Here is a 23,230-nt window from a genome sequence, read left to right as displayed (position 1 = left end):
TATTGTTACCTGTGACACTGAAAGTTTTTGGACAGTGAGGGCGTCACAATGGTTCTTTCTTGCATTCCAGGAAGAGAAGCAAGGCATATGTGTTTTTGATCATCATATGTTATATATTCATAAACCTGGAGAAATTCAAGATATTAATAATCTCAACCAAAAAAATTACATAGACAACTTTTTGAATGGAAAAATTAGTTATAAATTGACAATAGAGAAGTAATTGGAATCAAATGATTGGAGAAGATTTTTAGAAATTTTCAGAACTAGAGCGTTAGATATCAGCTACAATTAAGTGTTTAAAACAACAAATGCAGTGAAATTTAATTCAGCTCCCAATTCTCCAATATTTTTTGAAGTCTTAGATATTGAAGATTGCAGCAAACCGGAGCATTCACTTCTTGTACTTGGTATTAAGAAATGAAAAGGATGATTCATACTTCATCGGTAATGGCAAAACAATTCATTTTGCAGCAAGCTCCAGCAATGACTTCAAACTCTTCCTCGGTGAAAACTTTCCCAGTTGGATTATGGGGACTGTTTCAATGCCAATTAGTGTTTTGCAAATTCTAAAGCATGAGAAAAGAAATATTACAAGAAATCACTTAGTTGTGGCCATGTAACTATTTGAATAATTTTTGAAACAATTTTAATAGAACATGAGTGCATGCATGTATTTTCAATCATAAATACACTATTACCTAAACTGACATTATGCACATCAGTGGATAAGAAGAATAATGAGAAAACATAGATAGTAACAAAGATAATATGTTCTTAATTTGTGCATCACAGTAAAAGAAAAGTTACCAACACAACCACATCAAGTTTCATGACACAAATAATTCTTATGCAGACTAGATTCCAAACTGCTCTTCATTATTATGGATCAAAAGACAATGCTGCCAACTTACAAACAAAGAATAATGCTTCTTCTTCTTCTTCTCTAATAACTGAGTATATCATATGAGTGAATACTATAAGAACATAATCTTGGAAAAATGAAAGCATTGGCATAATAAGCGATTACCTCTCACCTGTTCAAAACCACAGCTTTTGTTCGTGTAGTAAAGGATCTCATGAATTTATCCATATTTAAACTCCAGTTAGGTGGATCCAGTGGCACGTAGACCTAATCGAAGCAATTTTACAGATCATTAGTGAAAGTGGTACAACAGACGCGTAGAATAAGCACAAAAAGCTTAATTGACCCAAAGTATGAACACAAGAAGGATTTGGTCTAGACATTTTAATTTAATTCAGTAAATAATCCATCAAAAACCCAATTATGCAGTTTTTTATAACTAACTCACAGGCACTCCTCCAGCCAGATTGATGCTTGTTTCATAAGCTTCATAAGCAGGATCAAACAACAATACTTCATCACCTCGATCTATTACTGTTTCAAAGCCATCCAATGTCCTGAGTTTTCATCGTTTAAAGTGTGTTTAGATGGAAGAAAAACAGAGGAAAAGAGAAGCAATAAGACATTTGTTTTTCTCTTCCTTTGGTTTCCACTTTCCATCAATCACAATACCACATTTAAAAAAAACAAACTATACACAAGAATGAAAAGGAACAAATAACATACTTGCAAACACTGTTGCCGCAAATGCTTCAGTCTGGCCACAAGAAATCACATAGTCAGTAAGAGGATCAGTATCAAGACCATAACTCTCTTTCATCTTCCTTGCCAACAAATCACAAACTCCTTGCACATGACTGAAAAAAAAAAACAACTTTCACCAGTAAAAACATAAAATAAGAACATCAACATCAAGAATAAAATCACAGACTTAATAAAGTTACAACAAGAACTGAAACGAAAAACTCTCATGTAAAAGCATAAAAGGCCATAACTTTCTTTCATCTTTATGCCAACAAATCTCCAATCCTTTCAACATGCCTTAAAAAAAAAAAAAACAATTTTCACTACTAATAGCATGAAATAAGAACAGAAGCATCAAGAACAAGGCCAAGATTTAAATAGAGTCACAAAAAGAACTGAAAAAGAAAGCAAGTCTCAAGTGGTTAGTCTGAAAATCATAACTTTCTCTATCTTCGTCGCCAACAAATCACAAACTCCTTGCAAATTCCTAAAACCAAATTTCACCGCTAAACGTTAAAAACCAAGAATGTCACCATTTACAACCAGGATTGGAACAAAAAGATAACCTTTGGATGGCTATTGACAAAGAAAACCAACTTTCACGGCTAAAAACATTAAGAACAGTAAAATCAAGAGAAACTAGAAAGAATTGAAGAAATGTACAAGAAGATTTAAGAGCTGCGTGAGAGAATGCCTGGATTGATTGAGGTTCGCATCAATGGCGGAGATGGCAGCGTTCTTGACCGGAAAAGGGGCAGGGAAGTCGGGAAATCCCTCGGCGAGGTTAATGGCTCCACAACGCTGCGCTAAGTGGGAGAGTTCTTGGATTGGCGATGGCTTGAGCTTCCGACCAACCTGGGAGAGCTTCTCCTCCATTGCGTGCTCTCTCAAGCTCTGTCTTGAGATAATGTGTGTTATTTTTCGGAAAACACCCTCAAGTTTACTCTAATTTTAATCAACTGATTTAATTTTGGTGTATTTTAACGTATATATACATATACTTTGGAAAATTGGAGGGAGAGAATTGATTTAAATGATTTTTGAGTGTTGCCAATTATTTTTATGAATTATTTTGATTTTATAGAAGTATAAATCAACACTTTTCTATGAATTTACTTTGAGTTCAAACTTTGAGTCGTATGTGAACTTTGCTCATATTGAACTGTGAGTAGTTTCAAGTAAGATTAGAACTCTTATTCATAGTCTAATTTAGAATAATAAAACTATAAAAGCAAATTGTTATCCAATATTATGATGTAAGAGTTTTATGCAGAATAACAACAGAGAGCACATCAACTTATCAGGGAAAAAGCTTTTGAAGGTTCGGTTTTTTTTCATGTTATATTTACTGTAATATATATGAAAATTTTGTTATTTTTTCTTAGATAAATAATTAATGATCTTGAGTTGTTGTCTTTTGCTTTATTATTATTATTTTGTATGAATATACATACATAACGTTGTTTTATTTTTGGTGAATTATATGCATTAGTTATGACTTGCTCAAAATTAATATACGTGGAAATTTTGTTATCTTTTCTTTGATGAATAATTAATCATCTTGAGTTGTTGTCTTTTGCTTTATTATTATTATTTTTAATGAATATATATAAATAACTTTGATTTTTTGGTTAATTATATGCATTGGTTATGCTTAATCTAAATTTATGCATACATGTAAGAACTCTTACTTCTAGTCAAATTCAAAGTAGAAAATTAACTTTTATTTTTTTGTGATTTATGGAAGGTTTGGTTTTTTCTTCATGTTATATTTACTGTAATATATATGAAAATTTTGTTATTTTTTCTTAGATGAATAATTAATGATCTTGAGTTGTTGTCTTTTGCTTTATTATTATTTTTTCGTATGAACATATATAAATAACTTTGATTTTTTTGGTGAATTATATGGATTAATTATGACTTAATCTAAATTTATGCATGCATGTAAGAACTCTTACTTCTAATCAAATTCAAAGTAGAAAATTAACTTTTATTTTTTTGTGATTTATATGGAAGGTTTGGTTTTTTTTTCATGATTTATTTACTGTAATATATGTGGAAATTTTGTTATTTTTTCGTAGATGAATAATTAATGATCTTGAGTTGTTGTCTTTTACTTTATTATTATTTTTTTGTATGAATATATATAAATAAATTTGATTTTTTTGGTGAATTATCTGGATTAATTATGATTTAATCTAAATTTATGCATGCATGTAAGAACTCTTACTTCTAATCAAATTCAAAGTAGAAAATTAACTTTTATTTTTTTGTGATTTATATGGAAGGTTTGTTTTTTTTTTCATGATATATTTACTGTAATGTATGTGGAAATTTTGTTATTTTTTCGTAGATGAATAATTAATGATCTTGAGTTGTTGTCTTTTACTTTATTATTATTTTTTTGTATGAATATATATAAATAAATTTGATTTTTCTGGTGAATTATATGGATTAGTTATGACTTAATCTAAATTTATGCATGCATGTAAGAACTCTTACTTCTAGTTAAATTCAAAGTAGAAAATTAACTTTTGTTTTTTTTGTGATTTATATGGAAGGTTTGTTTTTTTTTTAATGTTATATTTACTATAATATATGTGGAAATTTTGTTATTTTTTCATAGATGAATAATTAATGATCTTGAGTTGTTGTCTTTTGCTTTATTATTATTATTTTGTATGAATATATATATAAATTACTTTGATTTTTTTGGTGAATTATATGGATTGGTTATGACTTAATCTAAATTTATGCATACATGTAAAAACTCTTACTTCTAGTCAAATTCAAAGTAGAAAATTAACTTTTTTTTTTATTTATATGGATTAATTATGACTTAATCAAAATTTATCGATACATGTAAAAACTTCTACTTCTAGTCAAATTCAAAGAAAAAAAATTATAATACCAAATATTGAATAATAATTAAGAGTAGTACTCCACACGCTTAATCCCACAGGCTTTGAGGTTTTAACTTAGATTTAATGTTTTAATTAATTGTTTACATGGTATATATAGTCTAATCAGATATCATAACAGATAAAGAGATTGATTAAATAAAAATATAAATCTATACTTTTCTATGAGTTTATTTTAAGTTCAAACTTTTAGTTTAACCTGAACTTTGCTTATATTAAACCTTGAATAGTTTGGAGTATGATTAAAACTTTTCTTCTGGTCTAACTTGGAAATGAAGCTATAAAAGTAAAAACTATTATCCTGATGTATAAGTTCTACGTCCAACAACAACATAGTGACAAAGTCGATAAGTGGGTAATTACTGTTGGGCTAGCCAAGATTCCTAATAATAGCGTAGTGTAAAATAATTATTATATAGACAATTTCTGAAAAAAAAAATTCATGTATATTTCTTTCTCAAAATTATTAATATATTTTTTGTTCAGATGGGAGACTTTATGAGATCAGATTCAGGAAGAACAGGACCTATAGGATTATCTTTAGGAGATGAAGAAATTTTTCTAACACATGTTAGAAGGGTGCTTAATCAAAATAGAGGAATCAGTGAATCACAAGTTCAAAATTCATTAATACCATATCAAGGGAATAATAGCATTCAAAATAGGGGAATTTGTGAAACACAGGTTCAAAATTCATTAATCTCATATCAAGAAAACAATAACACTACCCAAGTTGAATGCAATAAGACAAGAAATCAACTTGAGAACACCAGAGCTTCGCACGTGCCAGCATTGAAACTCAAGATTGGTTCTTGGCAGGTGAGTTCTATTACTCTTATTTATCTTTCATGAAAATAAATTCATCTTTCTTTGATATATACTTTTATATATATATATATATATATATATATATATATATATATATATATATATATATAATTTGTTTATTGCGTACGTATTTAACTTGCTAAAATCGCTTGATGTTTGAGGGCAACCGTTAGATCATACTTTAATGTTTACTATTTATAAGAATGATGTACAGAGTTTGCTATTAGCTTTTGTGATGCTATATCGTCAAATGCTATCAAGCACTGTGAAATACTGTTAACTATTGTTTAATGTGCATGAATGTACAGTGTTGTTAAATGCAAATCTAACCACTACTGTGAGAGATCCCTAAAGGATGTGCTTTCATATATATATATATATATATATATATATATATATAGAGCATCGATCCTCTATGCACATTCACAGATTCGTAATCTGTGAACGTTGCTCTGGGTTGTTGGATTTCAATCCAACGGTTCTGCACTATTTAGTAAACAGTAATACTGTTATGAATAGTGTACAGTAAAAAGTGGGATGAACAGTATTTTCCAAAATTAGATTAATTAACCCAATTAACACAAAATTAGCTCTCACTGTGCATTATCTTAATTCTACTGTTGCTATCTGTGGACACAGAAACCCTTTTCTCATATAATATATATATATATATCGGCCTTTTACCCATTGATTTTCTAAAAGGGTGAGAGCCATGGTTATGAAAAGATTGACCTTTCTCAACATGTTTTTTTATTAGATATAAAGATGCAAACTATAAACTACTTGTTTAACCGACTTAGTTGATTTTTATATATTTTACCATAATAGCTATTTTTATATTTTCAAAATATTTAATTTGCTATTTTTATTTAAATAAATTTATTTCTTATATTGCATGTTGCTGAAATATAAAATTTTTTATTATGTGTATATCAAATTAATGACATAAACTCAAATGATTATTTTCTTTATGTTAAACTTAGATTGCATTATTAATTGGTGTTGGTGTAGATTTTTTAATTATTTAAGTAAATAATTTTGAATTTGATTTTTGTATATGTAAAAAATACTCATTGACAGAGGTTTATCTCTTATAAGCTTCCCAGTATCTCACCCTAAGAGTCTAATTAAAAAAAATTACATTATTAACAATTTATATTTTTTTATAAAAAAGACCTAAAAAACTTTTTTGGCCATCATTATTCTTTTGAACATTGTCATCATTTTTAAATTAAGCTAGAGTTACATATTAAAAATTCTAATCATTTTTTTATTGTGACATTTTATTCAGAAAGAAACAAAAAGCGATGGTGAGGTTAGATTATTAGCAAAATTTTATTACTTGAAGAAAAGAATCATTTGGGAAATATTAGAAATCAAGGTGGGTAAGAAGAGGAAGCTAGAGATGAGATTTGATGATATTTTAAACATGGCAGTAATTTTCACGGAAGGAAGAACAAGTATTCTCAGAGTTGAGGTTTGTCAATGAATTACCAAACCTTTTTCAATATTTATTATACAAATGTACATATACATATATGTTTTGCTTTCTTAAGCTAAAGCTTATGTTATAAATTATGTGATATTATTAGCTGAAAAGAGTTCCTGAGATGGGTATTGAAAAAGAACCTGAACGTGGCAAACATACTATTTGGATTCAAGGAGGGGATTTCACTGGAGGCCAAGCACATGCGAATATGTAAGTAATAATCGGACATCAATAATTTTTTTATTTTTTTAAAAAATTATAAAAAAAATGTTGTGGATTCTCAGTTTTGTGAAATACGGACAGAGAAGTTTTTTTGGTTTTTAATTCAAATAAGTAAGAAAAGAAAAAAATAATAATGAACAGTGTTAACTCTTCATTACATTGATAGGGGTAAAATCTGCTTAGCTTAAAATTTGCTGCGTAGCATAAAAAATTAATTTTAAACATAATTTTCTTTGGGTTTTATGATTTTAGGGGGTTTATTATTTTACTTAGTGAAATTTTGGGAGGGATTAATAGAAAGAAAAAAAAAATATTTTTATGTTAGATGGTCAAGCTTTTAAATAAAATGATAATTTTACCCTTGTTTAATAAGGAAAACTTAATGTTATTAATGATTTTTTTTTCCTGTTTTTGTTAATTGGAGAAACCAAATAATTTAAAAATGAAAAAGAACTGCCCTTATTTCATAAAATTGGGAAACAACAAGATTTTTCTATGAATTTTTTTTATATATAAAATATGGATAAGTCACGTGTTATGAGCATGCACAATCATAAAGCACAACCATAAAGTTAATTCTTTAATATATTTATGTCCTCACTCTACGTAAGTTGAGGTTCAAATCTCTTTAGACAAAATATGAATGACCTATATAAGGGAATCAGTGCCAATAAACTAAGAGGTTGTTGGTCGATATTGATAGTTAAATAAATGTTTGTTTGATTAATTTGTGTGATTTATTATTTTAGGATTCATAATGTTGAGTTTGAAGAAGGAATTTTGGAGCAGCATTATGAAAAACTATTGATTGCTGAGCCTCGATTCCGTGGGATTAGTCAATTAAATTCATCATCTCAACATTTTAATCCATCCATGGAAGGTAAATTTATTTCATTAACATTTTAATTCAAAGTTTTGTTTCAATTCTTTTTTATTTTTCCTTGATGTTAATCAATCTTTATTTGCACAAAGGTTCTACTTTCGAACCGATAAGGAGTAATGTTGGAAGCTTAGCGAATCAGGTCAATTTTAACAATCCAGGTATTATTCTAACAAACTACAATAGAAACTTAGTAATTAATATCAATTACAATGATCACACCACTAAAAGTTTGGTTTACGAGACCCTTATTGCTCGGGTTCAAAACACGGTTCAAAACACGCTAGATGTAGTGGTACCAAAGGATCTCGGCTATGAATGCGGCCTTACAGCCCAATCCTCGTACCAGTAGGATGATGACATATAGACTGAACAATCAATTCTCCGTTGTGTGCATACCTTTTACTATATATGTGTTTGTTGCATTTGTAAAAAAAAAAAAATAATATCAATTTTAGGGGTTTAAATATTAAACCAATAATAACTACTCCCTCTAGTAAAAACTAACCGTCACTTTAAATATTTTCATTTTGTTTCAAATTAGTTATCAATTTTAATAGGTACTAATTATGATTTTTTTTTCAATTTTATCCATTTTATTTAACAAAGGTTATTTAAAAAGAGAGTGCATACTAATTGTATTCAAATAGGAGTAAATAATCCCAACATTGGAATAAAATTTTCCTATAATATTATTTTTTTTTCTAAAATTTAGGAGTTTTAATAGCCCTCTTAATCTTTATGCAAAACATAAAAATGTGATAGATAATTTAGACCATGGGGAGTAGTAATTTTTTTTTTTTATTTAACCCTTCGTTTTCTTGACAATGTTAAGAAATATAACGTATGAAATCTTTGCCTAAATGCAATTGTAAATGTCCAACCAATCAATGGCTTTGTATCTTTTGATGATAAAAAAACAACTAACAAATGAGTTTGCATCTATCCGAGACTCTAGCAAATAATGAAGTACATTTAGGATTAAGTGAAGGTGCAAGAGCGGAAATAATTGAAACTAACTCACTAACAATGAACGTAAATCTTGTTTTTTTTAAAAAAAATTTAATTTTATTGTATTTTTTACCTTCAATTCATCGACAATATTGATAGATCTAATGAATGAAATTTCTGTTTAAATGCAGCTCTAAACTTCCAACCAAGTAACAACTTTAGAAATCTCAATGAGATTTCGACATATAATGGATTGCATCATGGATCAAATGAAATTGCAGGAGAGCAAATTGTTCAAAATGTAGATTTTCAAAAAATAGAGGATCCAATAAATAATAATAACTTAAGGCATTCCCAAGAAGAGAATAATAACAACCCTTTTCCAACCATTGAGGAACTTGAAAATATATTTATGAATGATGACTTAACTACTATAAATTGGTCATTTGATGATGTTGATTCCCCTCCTATGTAAATTTTTTTTATTTTTTAAACAAATATTGCTATTTTTATAGAATAAATTTACGTTTAAATATATTGAATTTTTTTTTCTTTCTAATATTTATAGCTGAGCTGTTTTTTTTTAATTTACTTGTGCCTATTTATTTATTTTTTTACTCTATTGTTTGGCTGTATCTCTCTCCGTTTTTAATAGATTCTTTTTATTCTATTAGTTAATACTTATTTCGTGTTTTTTATTTTAAAATGTGATTTATCTACTTTATTAATATTATATATATTTTTTAATTCTCACCAATTTTTCAAAAATCGCCTCACCCAATAATATTTTCTCATTATATATTTCATTAAAATGTTATTATTATTATTTTTTAAAATTCCCACCACATGGCTAGATGTGCCTTCACGGAATTAAAAAAAAAAAAGTAAATTTCCTAAAAATATCGGAGAAATTTCTTTCGTTATTTTATTTTATTTTTTATTTTTTTATTTTTATTTTTTATTTTTTATTTTAGAGCTCTAGAAATTACAGTTTTATTTTAGCAAAAAAAACAAAAAAATCCCCACTCAGGGGCATTTATGTCTAATCACATCTCCAGTATGACCGTTGAGATAAGAATTTAAATGTGTGTGTGTGTGAGAGAGAGAGAGAGAGAGAGAGTTTCAATGGAGTTTTCATGGGCGGATGAAGTGGAGAGGGAGGAAGAGGAAGCGAAGGTGAAGAGAAAGGCGAACCCTTTTGGTGATGCGAGGCCGAGAGAGGTAGTTCTTGAAGAGAAAGGCGTGGATTGGCGAAAGCTTGATCTAGAAAGAGACCTCCATTCAATCCTCAGGTGCTTGTTTTCTTTCTTTCTTTCTTTTTTATTTTTCCTGAATTTGTGGGATTTAATCTTATTTCTTGATGTGATGCTGGTTTTGATGATTTATTTTGTGATTTATAGAACTCATGCTGTTGAATTTCTAAGCTTTGTGTATGATTTAGGGAAGCGTGGTGTTTAGTTTAGCCCTAGGGTTTCAGATGTGATTAAGAAGAGAATCATAAAATCTGAATTTTTCCATTTTTTTTCCTCAATTTCAGAATTTTTTAATCTAATATCTTAACTTAGGGCTTGTTTTGGTGATTTGGTTAGTTATTATAGAACAAATTATGTCTAATTGTCAAACTTTGTGAATGATTTTGGGAAGTATGGTGTTTATTCAGTTCTAGGGTTTCATAGAAGATTAAAAGGAAAATCATAGACACTGAAACTCCTTCAAATTTTCCCTCAATTTCAAAGATTTTAATTTAATATCTTAATTTAGGGTTTTTTTTTTATGATTTAGTTTGTGGTTATAGAACCTATGATGTTGAATTTCTAAGCTTTGTGCTTGATTTAGGAAAGTATGGTGTTTATTTTGGTTCTAGGGTTTCAATAAGATTAAAAGGAGAATCATAAAATCTGAAACTCTTTTCAAATTTTCCCTCCATTTCCAAGATTTTAATCTAATATCTTAATATATGGCTTGTTCTGATGATTTGGTTAGTTATTATATAACCTATGATGTTGAATTTTTAAGTTTTATGCATGATTTAGGGAATATTGTGTTAACTTTAGTTCTAGGGTTTCAGATAAGATTTGAAAGAGGATCATAAATCTAAAACTAATTTTAAATTTTCCCTCAATTTCCAAGAATTTAATCTAACAACTTAACTTAGGGCTTGTTTTTATGATTTGGTTAGTGATTATTAAGCTTTGTGCATGATTTATGGAAGTATGCATCTAGTTTTAGGTTTTCAAATAAGTTTGAAAAGAGGATCATAAAATCTGAATCTTCCTTTAATTTTTCTCTCAATTTCCAAGATTTTAATCTAACATTCTTGTTTTTATGATTTGGTTAGTGATTATTGAACCTATGATGTTGAATTTCTTAGCTTTGTGTATGATTTACAGAAGTATGCATTTAGTTCTTGGGTTTCAGATATAAGATTCAAAAAAGGACAATAAATTCTGATATTTTTTTCAATTTTTCCCTCAATTCCTGAGATTTTAATCTAATATCTTAATTTGATGCTTTTTTTGAGGATAGAACCTATGATATTGAAGTTCTAAGCTTTGTGTGTGATTGTGAAGCATGGTGCTTAACTTTAAAGAATGAATAGATGGGCATAAAAATCCAGACTCTATCTTGTAATAGGAATTATGAATCTATAAGATTGTCTAAATCTTAACAACAATGTGCCTTTCATATAATTTATTCACTACAAAAACAATTGAAATAAAATAACTCGAAGTATTTAAAATTAGGTGTAGTGCAGCTTCATATTATAATTGAGGTTGAGACTGTTAAAATATACGCTCATCGATTATAAAATTTATGCCAATCTTGTCAGAGCATCTAATGTCTTTTATATGGATGTTCTTAGTGAGAAATTTTATAAATCTTTATGGGCAGCCACTCATTTTTATAAAATACATCATGCTTTCGTTGACTTTATATGCTTTTGACTTCTTTCAAGTTCTAAATGAAATTAGTAGCAGTTCGTATGAAATACATTGTAAACAGATTTGATATTTGTAGGAAGGATGAGAAATTATCAAAAGTGAACGCGCACATAAGAACGGCGTCAATCAATAAGCGAGAACAATTTCCCTTGGCACAGAGATGCGAAATAAAGAATACGAAACATGTCTCACATGCAAATGCAAAGAGCTGTGTTCAACCGGGACCGCCAAACACATTTGTTCCTCCATTAAAATACCCGCCGAAGAACATTGCTACTTTAATGCAACAAATACGAAAGATGGATCACAACAGCAAGTCCAATGAATACAAGCCACGGAATAGATATGCATCAAAGTATCCTATTCCCGGGCAAAATGCAAAAGATGCAAAGAAAATGGTTCTTGAATGTAAAGACATGGTAAGAGGACAAAGACGGGTAGTTCTTGTTGATCTTAATCAGCACAATAATACCGAAGCAAGGCGCGATACTTTTGATACTTTTGTTATGGATCACAGAAGGAAGAATTTTAAATGTGTAAGCCATTCAACAAGTTCAGTTGCAGATAAAAATGGCAAAGAATTCATAGAAGACACATGTGATACTTTTGGTTCTGTGATTCATTCAACAACTTCACTTGCCGATAAAGTAGTTAAAGATTCTGAAACCATGTGCAGCAAGAAGAGAGGAATTCATTCGGCATCCTCCGTGTCGGTTCTTCGTAAAAGAAGGGAAGGAAAGCATGCTAGAAGAAGGTAAATGCTGATACTATGTATGGATTTGAACTTACATAAAACAGTAACTGCAGTTAGAAATGTGAATTCTAGTTCTGCTGAAATTATGTATGATTTCTTTGAACAATGTTTGGATTGCATTCAATCTCAAACTTTGCTCATAGATGTGTTTTGATTGGTGATTAGACATTGACCTTTTGATTATTATAATCAAGTAGTTAATTAATTGTGAAATTTAGGAACAGCTTGGCACAATGCATTGGCATTCAATTAAAGACAAGATCTTAAACCAATCACTTTGTTTGACCATTTTAAGGGATGAATTTAGATTGTTTATACAAAGAGATTGCTTATCTGGCAGCCCATGTTTTTTGTTGCCTTAATGTGCCTTTAATTTTTTTTTATAATTTTTTATTTCTTTTTTTTTTTTATATCTTGATGATTGTCCTTTTGATTAAGCACTAATTGAATATGATCTTGAATTGATACTTTGTTTAGTCAAATCAAGATTTTGAGTGAAAGTTAAGTAGGAGCTAATAGAAATGTACTCATGATCTATAGCACTTAGTATTTTGGTGTTACTTAAACATCAAAATAAATAAATAAATAAATAAATAATAAATTACATCAGAGGGTAATTGATAAAAATAATAATAAATAATTTCCAACTGGGAGTTTATTAAAAACAACTCTATTTCTAAAAAAAATAATTATTTTTGTATTTTCAAATAAATAAATAATAAATCCAATGAAATCCACACACGGGACCACAAAGCCTCCTGGCATTGATAACACGAGGGCGACTCATCACAAGAACACTAATCCCGAGGCATCAAAGGCAACATATACACCGTTAGGTATGCCACGTGGACACCGGCGGTCAAGATCCAACTTTGATTCTTTGAACCTTACGTTGACCCTGCCTATCAATTAATTCGAAATCTTCAACTCTAATTTCACCACTTTCAAACCGACAATCCAATAATCTCCTTCCACGTAGAACCACAACGTCTTAATCCCGCTGCGAGTTCCTTTTCCGGTCATTTTTAACGGTCTCTTTAAACCCACACGTTTGCCTCACCTACGAGTAATTCAAAATTGAAATTTTTAACCGCACCCATTTCCAAACCCTCCTTCCAGTAGAATTCCGCCACGTATACAAGTCACTTCTGCTAGTCGAATTTACAGGTTAAAAAAAATTAATTAATTTGAATTCACTCTCCCTCTCCACTCGAAAAGAGACGTTGGGCCATCCTTTTCCTTGAATTATTTAATTATTTATTTATTTATCCGTTCTATAAATTCATAAAAAAAGGAAAAAAAATTAGAGAGAGAAAGAGAAAGAGAGAAAGAGAGAGAGAGAGAAGGGATTGAATGCTTCTCTGATCCCATTCCTCTTGGGTTTTCGCCATTAATGCGTTTGATTTCCACCACCGTCCTCGATCTTGAATCCCAGCCGTGAGAAATAAGCCCTAGCTGTGTCTTGATGTGGTTGCTGGAGGAGTGGAGCTTTGGTTTCTATGGATCTGAGGTTTGTTTCTTGTTTTCATGCTATTTTTTTTCTGGAGGATGTGTTTTGATTGGTGAGTGTCTTGATTTGGAGGGTTTTTTTTACCATTTTGTGCAATGTGGGACAATGTTGAAGTAATTAGGGTTTGTGCCTTGTTTTGGTGGTGTTAGGGTTTTGGGTGACTGGCTGGGTTTGTTCATTTTGAGAATCGACCTAAAAGTTAGGGTTTTTAGAGGATTTGGGTGTAATGTGGGATAGTTTAAGGTCTTTCGCTTGTTTATTTTTACTTCATTTTATTTTATTTTATTTCGTTTTTTTTTACACTGTTTTCTTTTGAAATGGCATGATTTGGTCGGGGAACAGCGGGAGCTGTGAGTTCTTGTTCTCTTGTTTTTTTCTGTTATAAAAAGATCATCTGTTATCGTTTAAATGTTAGATTTGAAGATTTTAAAATGTATTCTTGCTATTTTAATTAGTGAATGAGGAAGAAAATGGATCATTTTTGCTTTTGGTATATTGGTTTTGGTAATTAGGATGGTTGACCTGTGTATGTGTGACTGAATTGTTTTTTTCCTGTTTTGTTGTGATTGTTTTTTTCTTCAAAATTGTGTTTTTGCATGTAGATGTAGGTGAATATGTCTGAAGCACAAGTGAAGAAACTTGGAATTGAGAGGTGAAGTTGATTTAAGGGAAGTAATGGGGCAAGACAAGGTTGGTGTAAAGAGTGGTGGGTTTTTCCATCTGTTTGATTGGAATCACAAATCTAGGAAAAAGCTCTTCTCCAATGCAACCAACTCTCAGGGTAATTTCCCCATGTTGTCTTAATCTAATAATGTGAATATTCTTTTGCTTATAAGGGAAGTACATTTATTTTATCCTCATACTTAATGTCCCTTTTTGCAGAAGGCTCAACTCAGGAAAATAAAATTGAGGATAATTTGTCCGTGTCTCGTCTCCGAATGGTTTGTATTCTTGATTACCTCAAATGATGTTTTTGGTCATTTCATGGTAGTTGGATGAGGGTCATTGTTTATAAATAGGATTATATAATTGATAAAAAATAAATTTACATCTTTTGGAAATATGATTTAGCTGCTAAATTTTTTGTAGATTGATGATGATGAGATTGCTGGTGTATCGAGCATCAAGGGAAGTAGTGACTTTAGTTGCGCTTCTTCTGTGACTGATGAAGAAGGAGCTGGGAGTCGAGTTCCTGGAGTGGTAGCCAGGCTTATGGGTCTGGATTCATTGCCAACTGCTTGTGTTTCAGAGCCACATTGTACTCCCTTATTTGATACACGGTCTCTTCGAGGCAACCATGGTCAGAAAAGAAACCCAGAATTCTGCATAAATGATCAATTTAGTAATGTGCACCATAGAGCTGAGGTATATTCTAAGAAACCGATGGAATTGAGAACACAGAAGATGCCGAGCAGCCCAATTGAGAGGTTTCAAACAGAAATGTTGCCATTCAGATCTGCCAAGTCTCTCCCGATAAACCATAGCAAGTTACTGTCACCGATTAGGAACCCAGGGTTTACCCCCCCAAAGAATGCAGCTCACATAGTGGAGGCGGCTGCGAAGATGATTGAGCCCGGACTCCAACTGAGTACCAAGAGTAAGACTCCATTATTTGGGTCATCTTCAATTGCTCTTAAACATCGTGATTCAAAGGAGAGCATAACTGTTGCACAGAGGACATCAAAGCTGCTACAGTCATCCAGAAAAACTGCTGACCTGAGTGATTTTAAGCAGCTTAGAGGTCAATCATTGGACAGGAGTTGGAATGGTTCAGATGATACTTCTGTTTCCAGGTCTACAGTGAGTTTAAACGAAAATTATACAGGTGATGAAAGGGTTAGCAGGAGATTGACTGGTGGACAAGATTCCACTTTATCTAGACCCACTGTCAGTGTGGATGAAGGCAATCAATCTGGTCCTAGAGGTAGGGGGAGATCAGTGTCACTTGCAATTCAAGCTAAGGTAAATGTCCAGAAGAGGGAGGGCTTAAGTACATCCAGCAGGAATACATTAACACGCAGTGATCGAGATGACTGCAAACAAAATTCAACAGTTAAGAATTCATCAATTACCCATAGGAGTAAACTGCAGAAAAAGGTGTCGACAAGCAATGGTTCTGGTGTGCTTAGACAAAATAACCAGAAACAGAATTGCTCATCAGTTAAGGAAAAGTTGCCACCAAAACAATCTGTTTCTAGCCAGCAGGGTAGGAAAGTTCTTTCTGGAGATACCTCTTCTACAAGGGTCAGAAACCTGAATAAACTCAATGGAAACAACAAGAATGGTTATGAGAAGGAAAGTATGGTGGTGTCCTCTGATTTTGACAAGGAAGGCTTATCATCAATCAACAAGGATTTCCCTCGAAAAAAGAGATTGATAGAGAGGACCTTCTATCTTGAGAAAAGTATGTTCACGGATAATACGTTGTCGAATAAGTATGGAAAGCATGTTAAACCCAATATTGTGATCGGTGAGCATTCAAGCGCAAAGGAGGATAATGGAAGAAATGGAACTGACGTTGTATCATTTACATTCACCTCTCCAATGATAAAATCAGTGCCTGGGCAGTCCTATTCTCAGGCAGCTGACAAATGGGATAAAAGTAATGTATACAGTTTTACCACCAGTCATGAAAAACTTGGCTTGAACCGCAATGAGGAAAGATCACGTTCCCTTGGGTTAAATGCTATAAAGGGTGATGCTTTAAGTCTCCTTTTGGAACAAAAATTGCGAGAGTTGACATCTGGGGATAAGTTTGCTGAAGCGGGTCCTCGGGCAAATTCTGCTCCTGTTCTGCAGGGATCATCTGCATTTGACAGCCCTTCCACTTCAGTATCGGAACATGATAGTGAAATCACACGTAGGTCTTGGAAAGATAATCTGGGCATTGTATTTGACTATGGCAGTTCATCTAGTAATGATCAAGTGCATAAAATAAGCCATAAATCACAGGTATGTTGCTTGATAGCTCTGCATCTCTAAAATTTCTCTACTACTCCATTCTTTTCAACAGTGAGCACAACCCAACATATGAAATTTTGAGCATGCAAACCTACGTGACAAGCATAGTGAACAAAGCTGCAGTGTCAAAAATGTGAATCAAATAATCCTACTGTTTGACTAACACCCTAGGAAAATAAACACTTGGAAGTTGTAATTTTATTTATATAGCCATTCATCTTTTTGACAAATTGATGCAGAAATATCTAGGCTATGATGTTCCTTTCTTTCAGCCTATCAATGGTTTCCCTTAAATTTTCTAGTGTTAGACTACTGTACTTAATTTCATTGTTTCCTAAATGAATAACCTGTCAGTTGTAACACCTTAACACTTTTTAACCAAAAAGACAAATGCACCTACTGTTGATGGATGTCTTGGTGAGCCATAACCCAGGTTGTTATCATTTTTAGTGGTTGTACAGTATCATGACATATAAATGCCTTCACTCCATTGTCCACCTCTCTCTCAGATATCAATGCTTTTTTTAATCTAATTTTCTCATCAAAGAAGTACCAAAAATCAATTATAAGAACGCTATATAGATATCATGCAAAAGTGTTTGTTGTTGAGTATTTTTCTTTCATTTGCTTTTATATACTATGGATCAGTGCAGAATTGTGTCTGCTTAAGTTCCTAGATTTTGGCCTCAGGGTTCTGGCATTAAAATCTGTATGACACAGAAATGCTGGTGACATGTAGATGCGTCATGAGTTCCGTGTGCTATTTTTGCATAATTTCTTTCAAAGACTTTGCGTTTATTCTTATGTGCTGCTATCAGAGGCATCTCGACCTTAGGGTTCCATCAATTCTCCGATCAGCATTGCACCATCTTATATAATGATCCTACACATAGTTGGAGAAGTGTCAACACTGGTTTTGAGATTTCATCTGAAGGACTCCTACATAGATTGGCCCCTAGTGCCAAATCTCAGATATCACAAGAAGATGCTCCATTAATTGAGTGGCAAGAAGTAGCCTATTTAAAGTGCCAGCACAGTGGGATCAGTCACCAAAATGCATAATGTGTATTTTGACAATGAGTCCTTTTCTTTAAACCAATGTCCTACAAAGATAGGCTCTTTTACCTTTCAATCCATAAAACCTTGCCTAGGTGACAAAATTTTTGCTTTGCAGTAGCTGATAAATTACTGTAGTATTATTTTGGATTGTGGATATACCATCAGAAGCACCTCAATATTTTAGTTGAAGAAATCCTGTTTGGTTTAATATATATATATATATATATATATATATATATATATATATATTTTTAAGCTCCTCACTATAACTTGAAATGTCACACTTCATTTGCATTCCAGTTAGGATAGTGTCAATTTATGTAAAAATCTCTATTTTGTGGATGTAGTCGCTTTTCTTTGGTCCATTGTAAAAGCAAGCAGGGGAGTCCTATCTGTGTCTCTGCTTTGTTTGACTGCAGGTGCATTCAATTTGTTTAGATAAGATTGCTAATGATTTTTTGACAGCAGTTTTATTTTGTGCATATTTGCTATCAGAAAGATTAAATCTTCAAGACCTACTCATTCAGTTTAATGCCCTTAGTAACTCACTACACCCTAAATATTTCTGTTGTAATTCTGCTGCTACCATTTGAGTATTTGTGAGACTATTATTTGTAAGAGGCTTCTAAATTCTAAAAGGTTTATTTTAAATACCCCAGGTAACTGAAGGGATACAATGTAGCACAAGCAGCGATGCCCATAAGATGCCTGACCATCAGCATCCAAGTCCTATGTCCATTCTTGAAGTTTCCTTTTCGAATGAGAGCTGCAACTCATCTGAGAGCTCGACCAGCATCAATGGTAAGTTAATTGTGTTGTGTAATAATGTGTAATAATCCCTTCTCTATCATAATGCTCAAATCAAAACTTCCTTGTGTCAGCAGGAGGCAAGTGTTCATCTGCCCAGACTCAAAGCTTTACCAACGCAAATGCTACAAACAAAACCACAACATCAGAATCTGAGATAGATTTATCTGATTCCGCCTCGTCCTCATTTACTGAAACAGCAGATGCAGCATCCGAAGATCTGAATGGTTTGGATTACGTAAAAGACATATTATTCAGCACAGGATCAATGTTCAAGGATTTAGGATCATGTTATGTGGCTCATGTCGGAGAAGCCTTGGATCCCCTTCTCTACGAAAAACTAGAAAACAAGAGAAGCAAGGAAAGCAGATTGAAGAGGAAGGTCTTATTTGATTGTGTGAATGAATGCTTAGACTTGAAATGTGGCCGATATTTTCGAGCGGGATACCGAACATGGTCTCAAGGAGTGGCTGTCGTCGGAAAAGATCTAGCCGAGGAGCTCTATCAGGAAATCTCAAGCTGGAAAAGCATGGGGGATTGGATGGTTGATGAACTTGTGGACAAAGACATGAGCAGTCATTTAGGAAGGTGGACTGATTTTCAGATTGAATCATTTGAAGCTGGAGTTGACATTGAAGAACAGATACTGAGTTCTTTAATTGATGAACTTGTTACTGATTCATGTGTCTAGAGAGGTTTAAAAAAAAAGAAAAGAAAAGAAAAAAAGCAGGTATGAGATTGAAACTGTAAGCTCTGACAACTCTTGCAATTTTCTTGTTTATTTTATTTTTATTATCTATTTGATTTTTGGTCTCATTATATAAAAAATGTTAACTCTGTTTCTTTTCTCCATTTGGAGTTCTTTGTTTGTATTGGGATGGAGGGAAATTAAGGCTTTCCGGTTTTCCGTTTTCGTTTCCACTGTTTTCAATAGAAAACAATTGAGTGGTCATGTGCGATGCACGTGCTTAGCCTGACATAATGAGCTGCAAGGACTCTCTGCTCTTCCCATAATGCCCCTGGTCCCCACTGCCCTTTCTGGGAATTCTCCAAATTTATTATGGCCGTTGGATGGAGATCCAAGGGACGAGTTCCTGTCTATATTTAAAAAATATTATATTTTTTTTAAAATAATAAAAAATGTTTATTTTTAGTCTTTTAGACATTTTTATAAAAATTTAAAATAAACATTTGAAATTATGTACTTTCACTTTCGCAGTTTCAGCCGTTGATAATTATGTGGAGGTCCTTCCAAACTCAAAGTAGGTAAATTTGCAGGTTAAACAATAAATGTCAAATTTTTTAGGGACATATCAGCAAAGAAAAACTCAATTTAAAAGAAATTCCGGGGTATTTCCGGAAATCCTGGGAAATCACCACTCAAAACCAAGCTTCCTACGCAAAGTAGGCGCGAAACGCGAGGGGCGTTCCGGGAATATCAAAACTTGAGTGGCATTTTTGAAATTTAAATGTCAACCAAGGTCGTTTCTATAAAACCGTTAGACCACCTTCTTTACGATATAAGCTTCATCCCTTCCATTCTCTCTCTCTCTCTCTCTCGCCAGCGTCGTTCGTTGTGAGCTCCAAAACCCTAGTAATGGAGGTGAAAAACCCTAGCCATGGCTCCGACGTCGAGAACCCCAGCAATGGCGCTGAGCTCGATAGCTCGTGCTCCACCCCCTACGTAAGCGCACCCTCTTCCCCTGGCCGTGGCCCAGTTCCTAGCTACTTCTTCAGCGCCCCGGCTAGCCCCATGCACTACGTTCTCTCCTCCATTTCCTCATCTTCTCCGCCATCCTCTGAGACTGACGCTGAGACTTCCGTTTCCGGTGCTGGATCCTTCGAGTTTGAGTTCTCCACCAGAGGATCAATGATCTCCGCCGATGAGCTCTTCCTCAACGGCCAGATCCGGCCTATGCGGCTTGCTTCCCATCTTCAACGCCCGCAGGCTCTAACCCCCCTCCTTGATGAGGATGAAGACGACGATGATCGGGAGGGTGAGTTGGTTTCCGGTGCTAGAGGACGTGGTCTCAGGCTACGAAGCGGATCCATCCATCGGCGAACCCGATCCTTATCACCACTCCGAAACCCGAGGTTCCCTTGGACTGAGGACGAAGACGAAGACGAGCCAGAGCCGGAACCCGCCAACCGGGCTTCGAATCTCGAAACGGATCCGGATCCGAAACGGATAGAAGATCCGATTCCCTCCTCCGCCTCCGCGTCGTCATCAAGGTCCTCCTCCTCCGGCCGGAACTCGAAGCGCTGGATCTTTCTCAAGGATCTCTTGTACCGCAGCAAGAGCGAGGGCCGCGAGAATGGCAAGGAGAAGGACAAGTTCTGGCTCTCGATCTCATTCTCCCCATCGAAAGAGAAGTCCAAGCCATCTCCGTCGCCGGCGGCAAAGAGGGTGCCGCCGCCGGCGCCGGCGCCGGCGAGCTCTCGAAGGCCATCAGCTCACGAAAGGCATTACACGGCGAACAGAGCCCAAGCGGAGGAGATGCGGCGACGGACGTTTCTCCCCTACCGTCAAGGCCTTCTCGGTTGCCTCGGGATCAGCTCTCGCGGTTACGGCGCCGTCACTGGCCTCGCCAAAACCCTAAATCCCGTTTCCTCGAGGTAATAATAATACTATTATAATAAAAATCATGCATTTATTATTCCAAAAAATTATTAAAAAAATTATGCTTGTATAGAATTGCAGTGCTCTAAGAACCGCTTGAAATTACTCGTTTTTTTTTTTTGTGAATTATTATTATTATATCTATTGATAATCTCCGTTTTTTTTTTGTGGGGATTATTTATTTAATGTTTGACGTTTTTGTTTAGTATTAAGAGTAATTGTGGAATTTATTGTGATTTTTGAAATTAGAAGTTTTTGAAGGGTGTATCTGCAGTTAAAAACAATTAAGTGTTGGCATTAAGACAATTGTTAGCTGGATAATTATTGGATCATGTGGAAGGGACTAGCCATGCACGTGTAATGCTGGAACTTTGGATTTGATGGTTGTTTTTAGGAAATAGTAGGGGCATTTGGAGCAATGAAGTTTCTTGTATCTATATATAATCTAATGGTTCTCTTAAATAACAACTTGTTAGTAATTTAGTAATTTGTTAATGTCTTTGTGCGCGTGATCGGCTCGTCTTTTTGGGAAGGTGACCAAAACTCTTTCCTACATATGTGACATGTGTCAGTGCATTAATATTATGAAAATAATGTTGTTGGATGCTTATCTTGTGTATTTTTATTACATTAAATGTGTATATTTTTGTTTGGAATGGAATACTTGTAATGAAATTAAATATATTGCTGTACTTAAAGACTTAAACTAGTTTAAAAAAAAAATAGGATTTTTATGCTATATGTGTTGGTGGTGTAAGTGTTAATTGTGTTTTACTAATGGAAAAAGAAATGAAAAAAATGCTATTTTGCAAAGATGGATCTTGCCTGAAGATAAGATACCACTGGAGGATAATTTAAGGATATTAAGAAAGTTTTAATGTTGTTAAAACTTTTTTTTTTTTGTATGTGTGTGTTAGATTTTAGCTGTCACACAGTGTAGGATTTTTTAATTTCCAATATATATATATATATTAAGTTGGGAAAGATAGATATGATTGTTGTTGTATTTGTTGATGAACTCTTCATTAAGTTGAGTGGGGTCCTTGATGTCTCTATCACCCTAATGTTTGTCCCACTGTTAGCATGCAAAGCTGTCTTTTTTTTGTGGGTGGGATCATGAAAGTTCTCATCAGGTTGCTGTTTTGGAAGCGCGTGTGTGGAGAGGTAAGAGTCATTGCTGTTTTGGAAGAGCGTGTGTGTGTGTGTGTGTGTGTGTGTGTGTGTGTGTGTGTGTGTGGAGAGGTAATGGTCATGCTTGCTTTTTAGGACTGAATGAGACCAGACAAACAAAAGACATTGTTACTTTTAAGGACTAGATTTTGGTTGCATTTGGTTATATTGCCTACACATCTTGAATTATATGTTTTCACTTTTCATTCATTGTTTGATGTAAATGTAAATCCTTGTAATTTAGGTTTTCTTTTTCTTTTAAGGCCTAGATTTTTTGTTGCATTTGGTTATATTGCCTGCACATTATAAATCATGTGCTTTCATTTATTGTTTGATGTAAATCCTTGTAATTTAGGTTTTCTTTTTATTTTAAGGACTAGATTTTGGTTGCGTTTGGTTATATTAGCTTCACTTTATGGATCATGTGTTTTCATTCATTGTTTGATGTAAATCCTTGTAATTTAGGGGTTTTTTTTTTTTACAATTAGGGTATGAATTTTTAAC

General features: G+C 33.0%; 4 protein-coding genes across 5 annotated transcripts; 3 read left to right on the top strand and 1 right to left on the bottom strand.

Moving 5' to 3' along the window:
* Nucleotides 1–5: 5 nt before the first annotated feature.
* LOC120273738 (probable N-succinyldiaminopimelate aminotransferase DapC) lies at nt 6–2,494 on the bottom strand. The gene is made up of 6 exons (XM_039280442.1): nt 2,304–2,494; nt 1,592–1,722; nt 1,314–1,399; nt 1,038–1,132; nt 441–537; nt 6–125 (listed from the first exon to the last, which is right to left on the bottom strand). The coding sequence occupies exons 1-6, from the start codon at nt 2,483–2,485 to the stop codon at nt 6–8; spliced, it is 711 nt and encodes a 236-aa protein (XP_039136376.1). The 5' UTR covers nt 2,486–2,494.
* Nucleotides 2,495–10,028: 7,534 nt separating this feature from the next.
* Nucleotides 10,029–12,763, top strand: LOC120273936. Its single transcript, XM_039280686.1, has 2 exons — nt 10,029–10,195; nt 11,922–12,763. Exons 1-2 carry the CDS (start codon nt 10,029–10,031, stop codon nt 12,601–12,603), a joined length of 849 nt encoding a protein of 282 aa, XP_039136620.1. The 3' UTR covers nt 12,604–12,763.
* A 1,147-nt stretch (nt 12,764–13,910) lies between these two features.
* LOC120273830 lies at nt 13,911–19,737 on the top strand. 2 transcript variants are annotated; one of them, XM_039280551.1, is made up of 6 exons: nt 13,911–14,109; nt 14,712–14,890; nt 14,992–15,050; nt 15,199–17,061; nt 18,789–18,930; nt 19,014–19,737. In XM_039280551.1, exons 2-6 carry the CDS (start codon nt 14,785–14,787, stop codon nt 19,625–19,627), a joined length of 2,784 nt encoding a protein of 927 aa, XP_039136485.1. In that variant the 5' UTR covers nt 13,911–14,109; nt 14,712–14,784; the 3' UTR covers nt 19,628–19,737. The 2 variants fall into 2 exon arrangements, with proteins under 2 accessions (XP_039136485.1, XP_039136484.1); XM_039280550.1 differs by having other exon boundaries at nt 19,011–19,737.
* Nucleotides 19,738–20,476: 739 nt separating this feature from the next.
* Nucleotides 20,477–22,168, top strand: LOC120273054 (serine/arginine repetitive matrix protein 1). The gene has a single exon (XM_039279690.1). It carries the CDS (start codon nt 20,534–20,536, stop codon nt 21,554–21,556), a length of 1,023 nt encoding a protein of 340 aa, XP_039135624.1. The 5' UTR covers nt 20,477–20,533; the 3' UTR covers nt 21,557–22,168.
* The last annotated feature ends 1,062 nt before the right edge of the window (nt 22,169–23,230 follow it).

Source organism: Dioscorea cayenensis, chromosome 12 (assembly GCF_009730915.1).
Source record: "Dioscorea cayenensis subsp. rotundata cultivar TDr96_F1 chromosome 12, TDr96_F1_v2_PseudoChromosome.rev07_lg8_w22 25.fasta, whole genome shotgun sequence".
Lineage (NCBI taxonomy): Eukaryota > Viridiplantae > Streptophyta > Magnoliopsida > Dioscoreales > Dioscoreaceae > Dioscorea > Dioscorea cayenensis.
The sequence above is the reverse complement of the archived record's forward strand: the minus strand, read 5'-3'. Positions and strand labels throughout refer to the sequence as shown.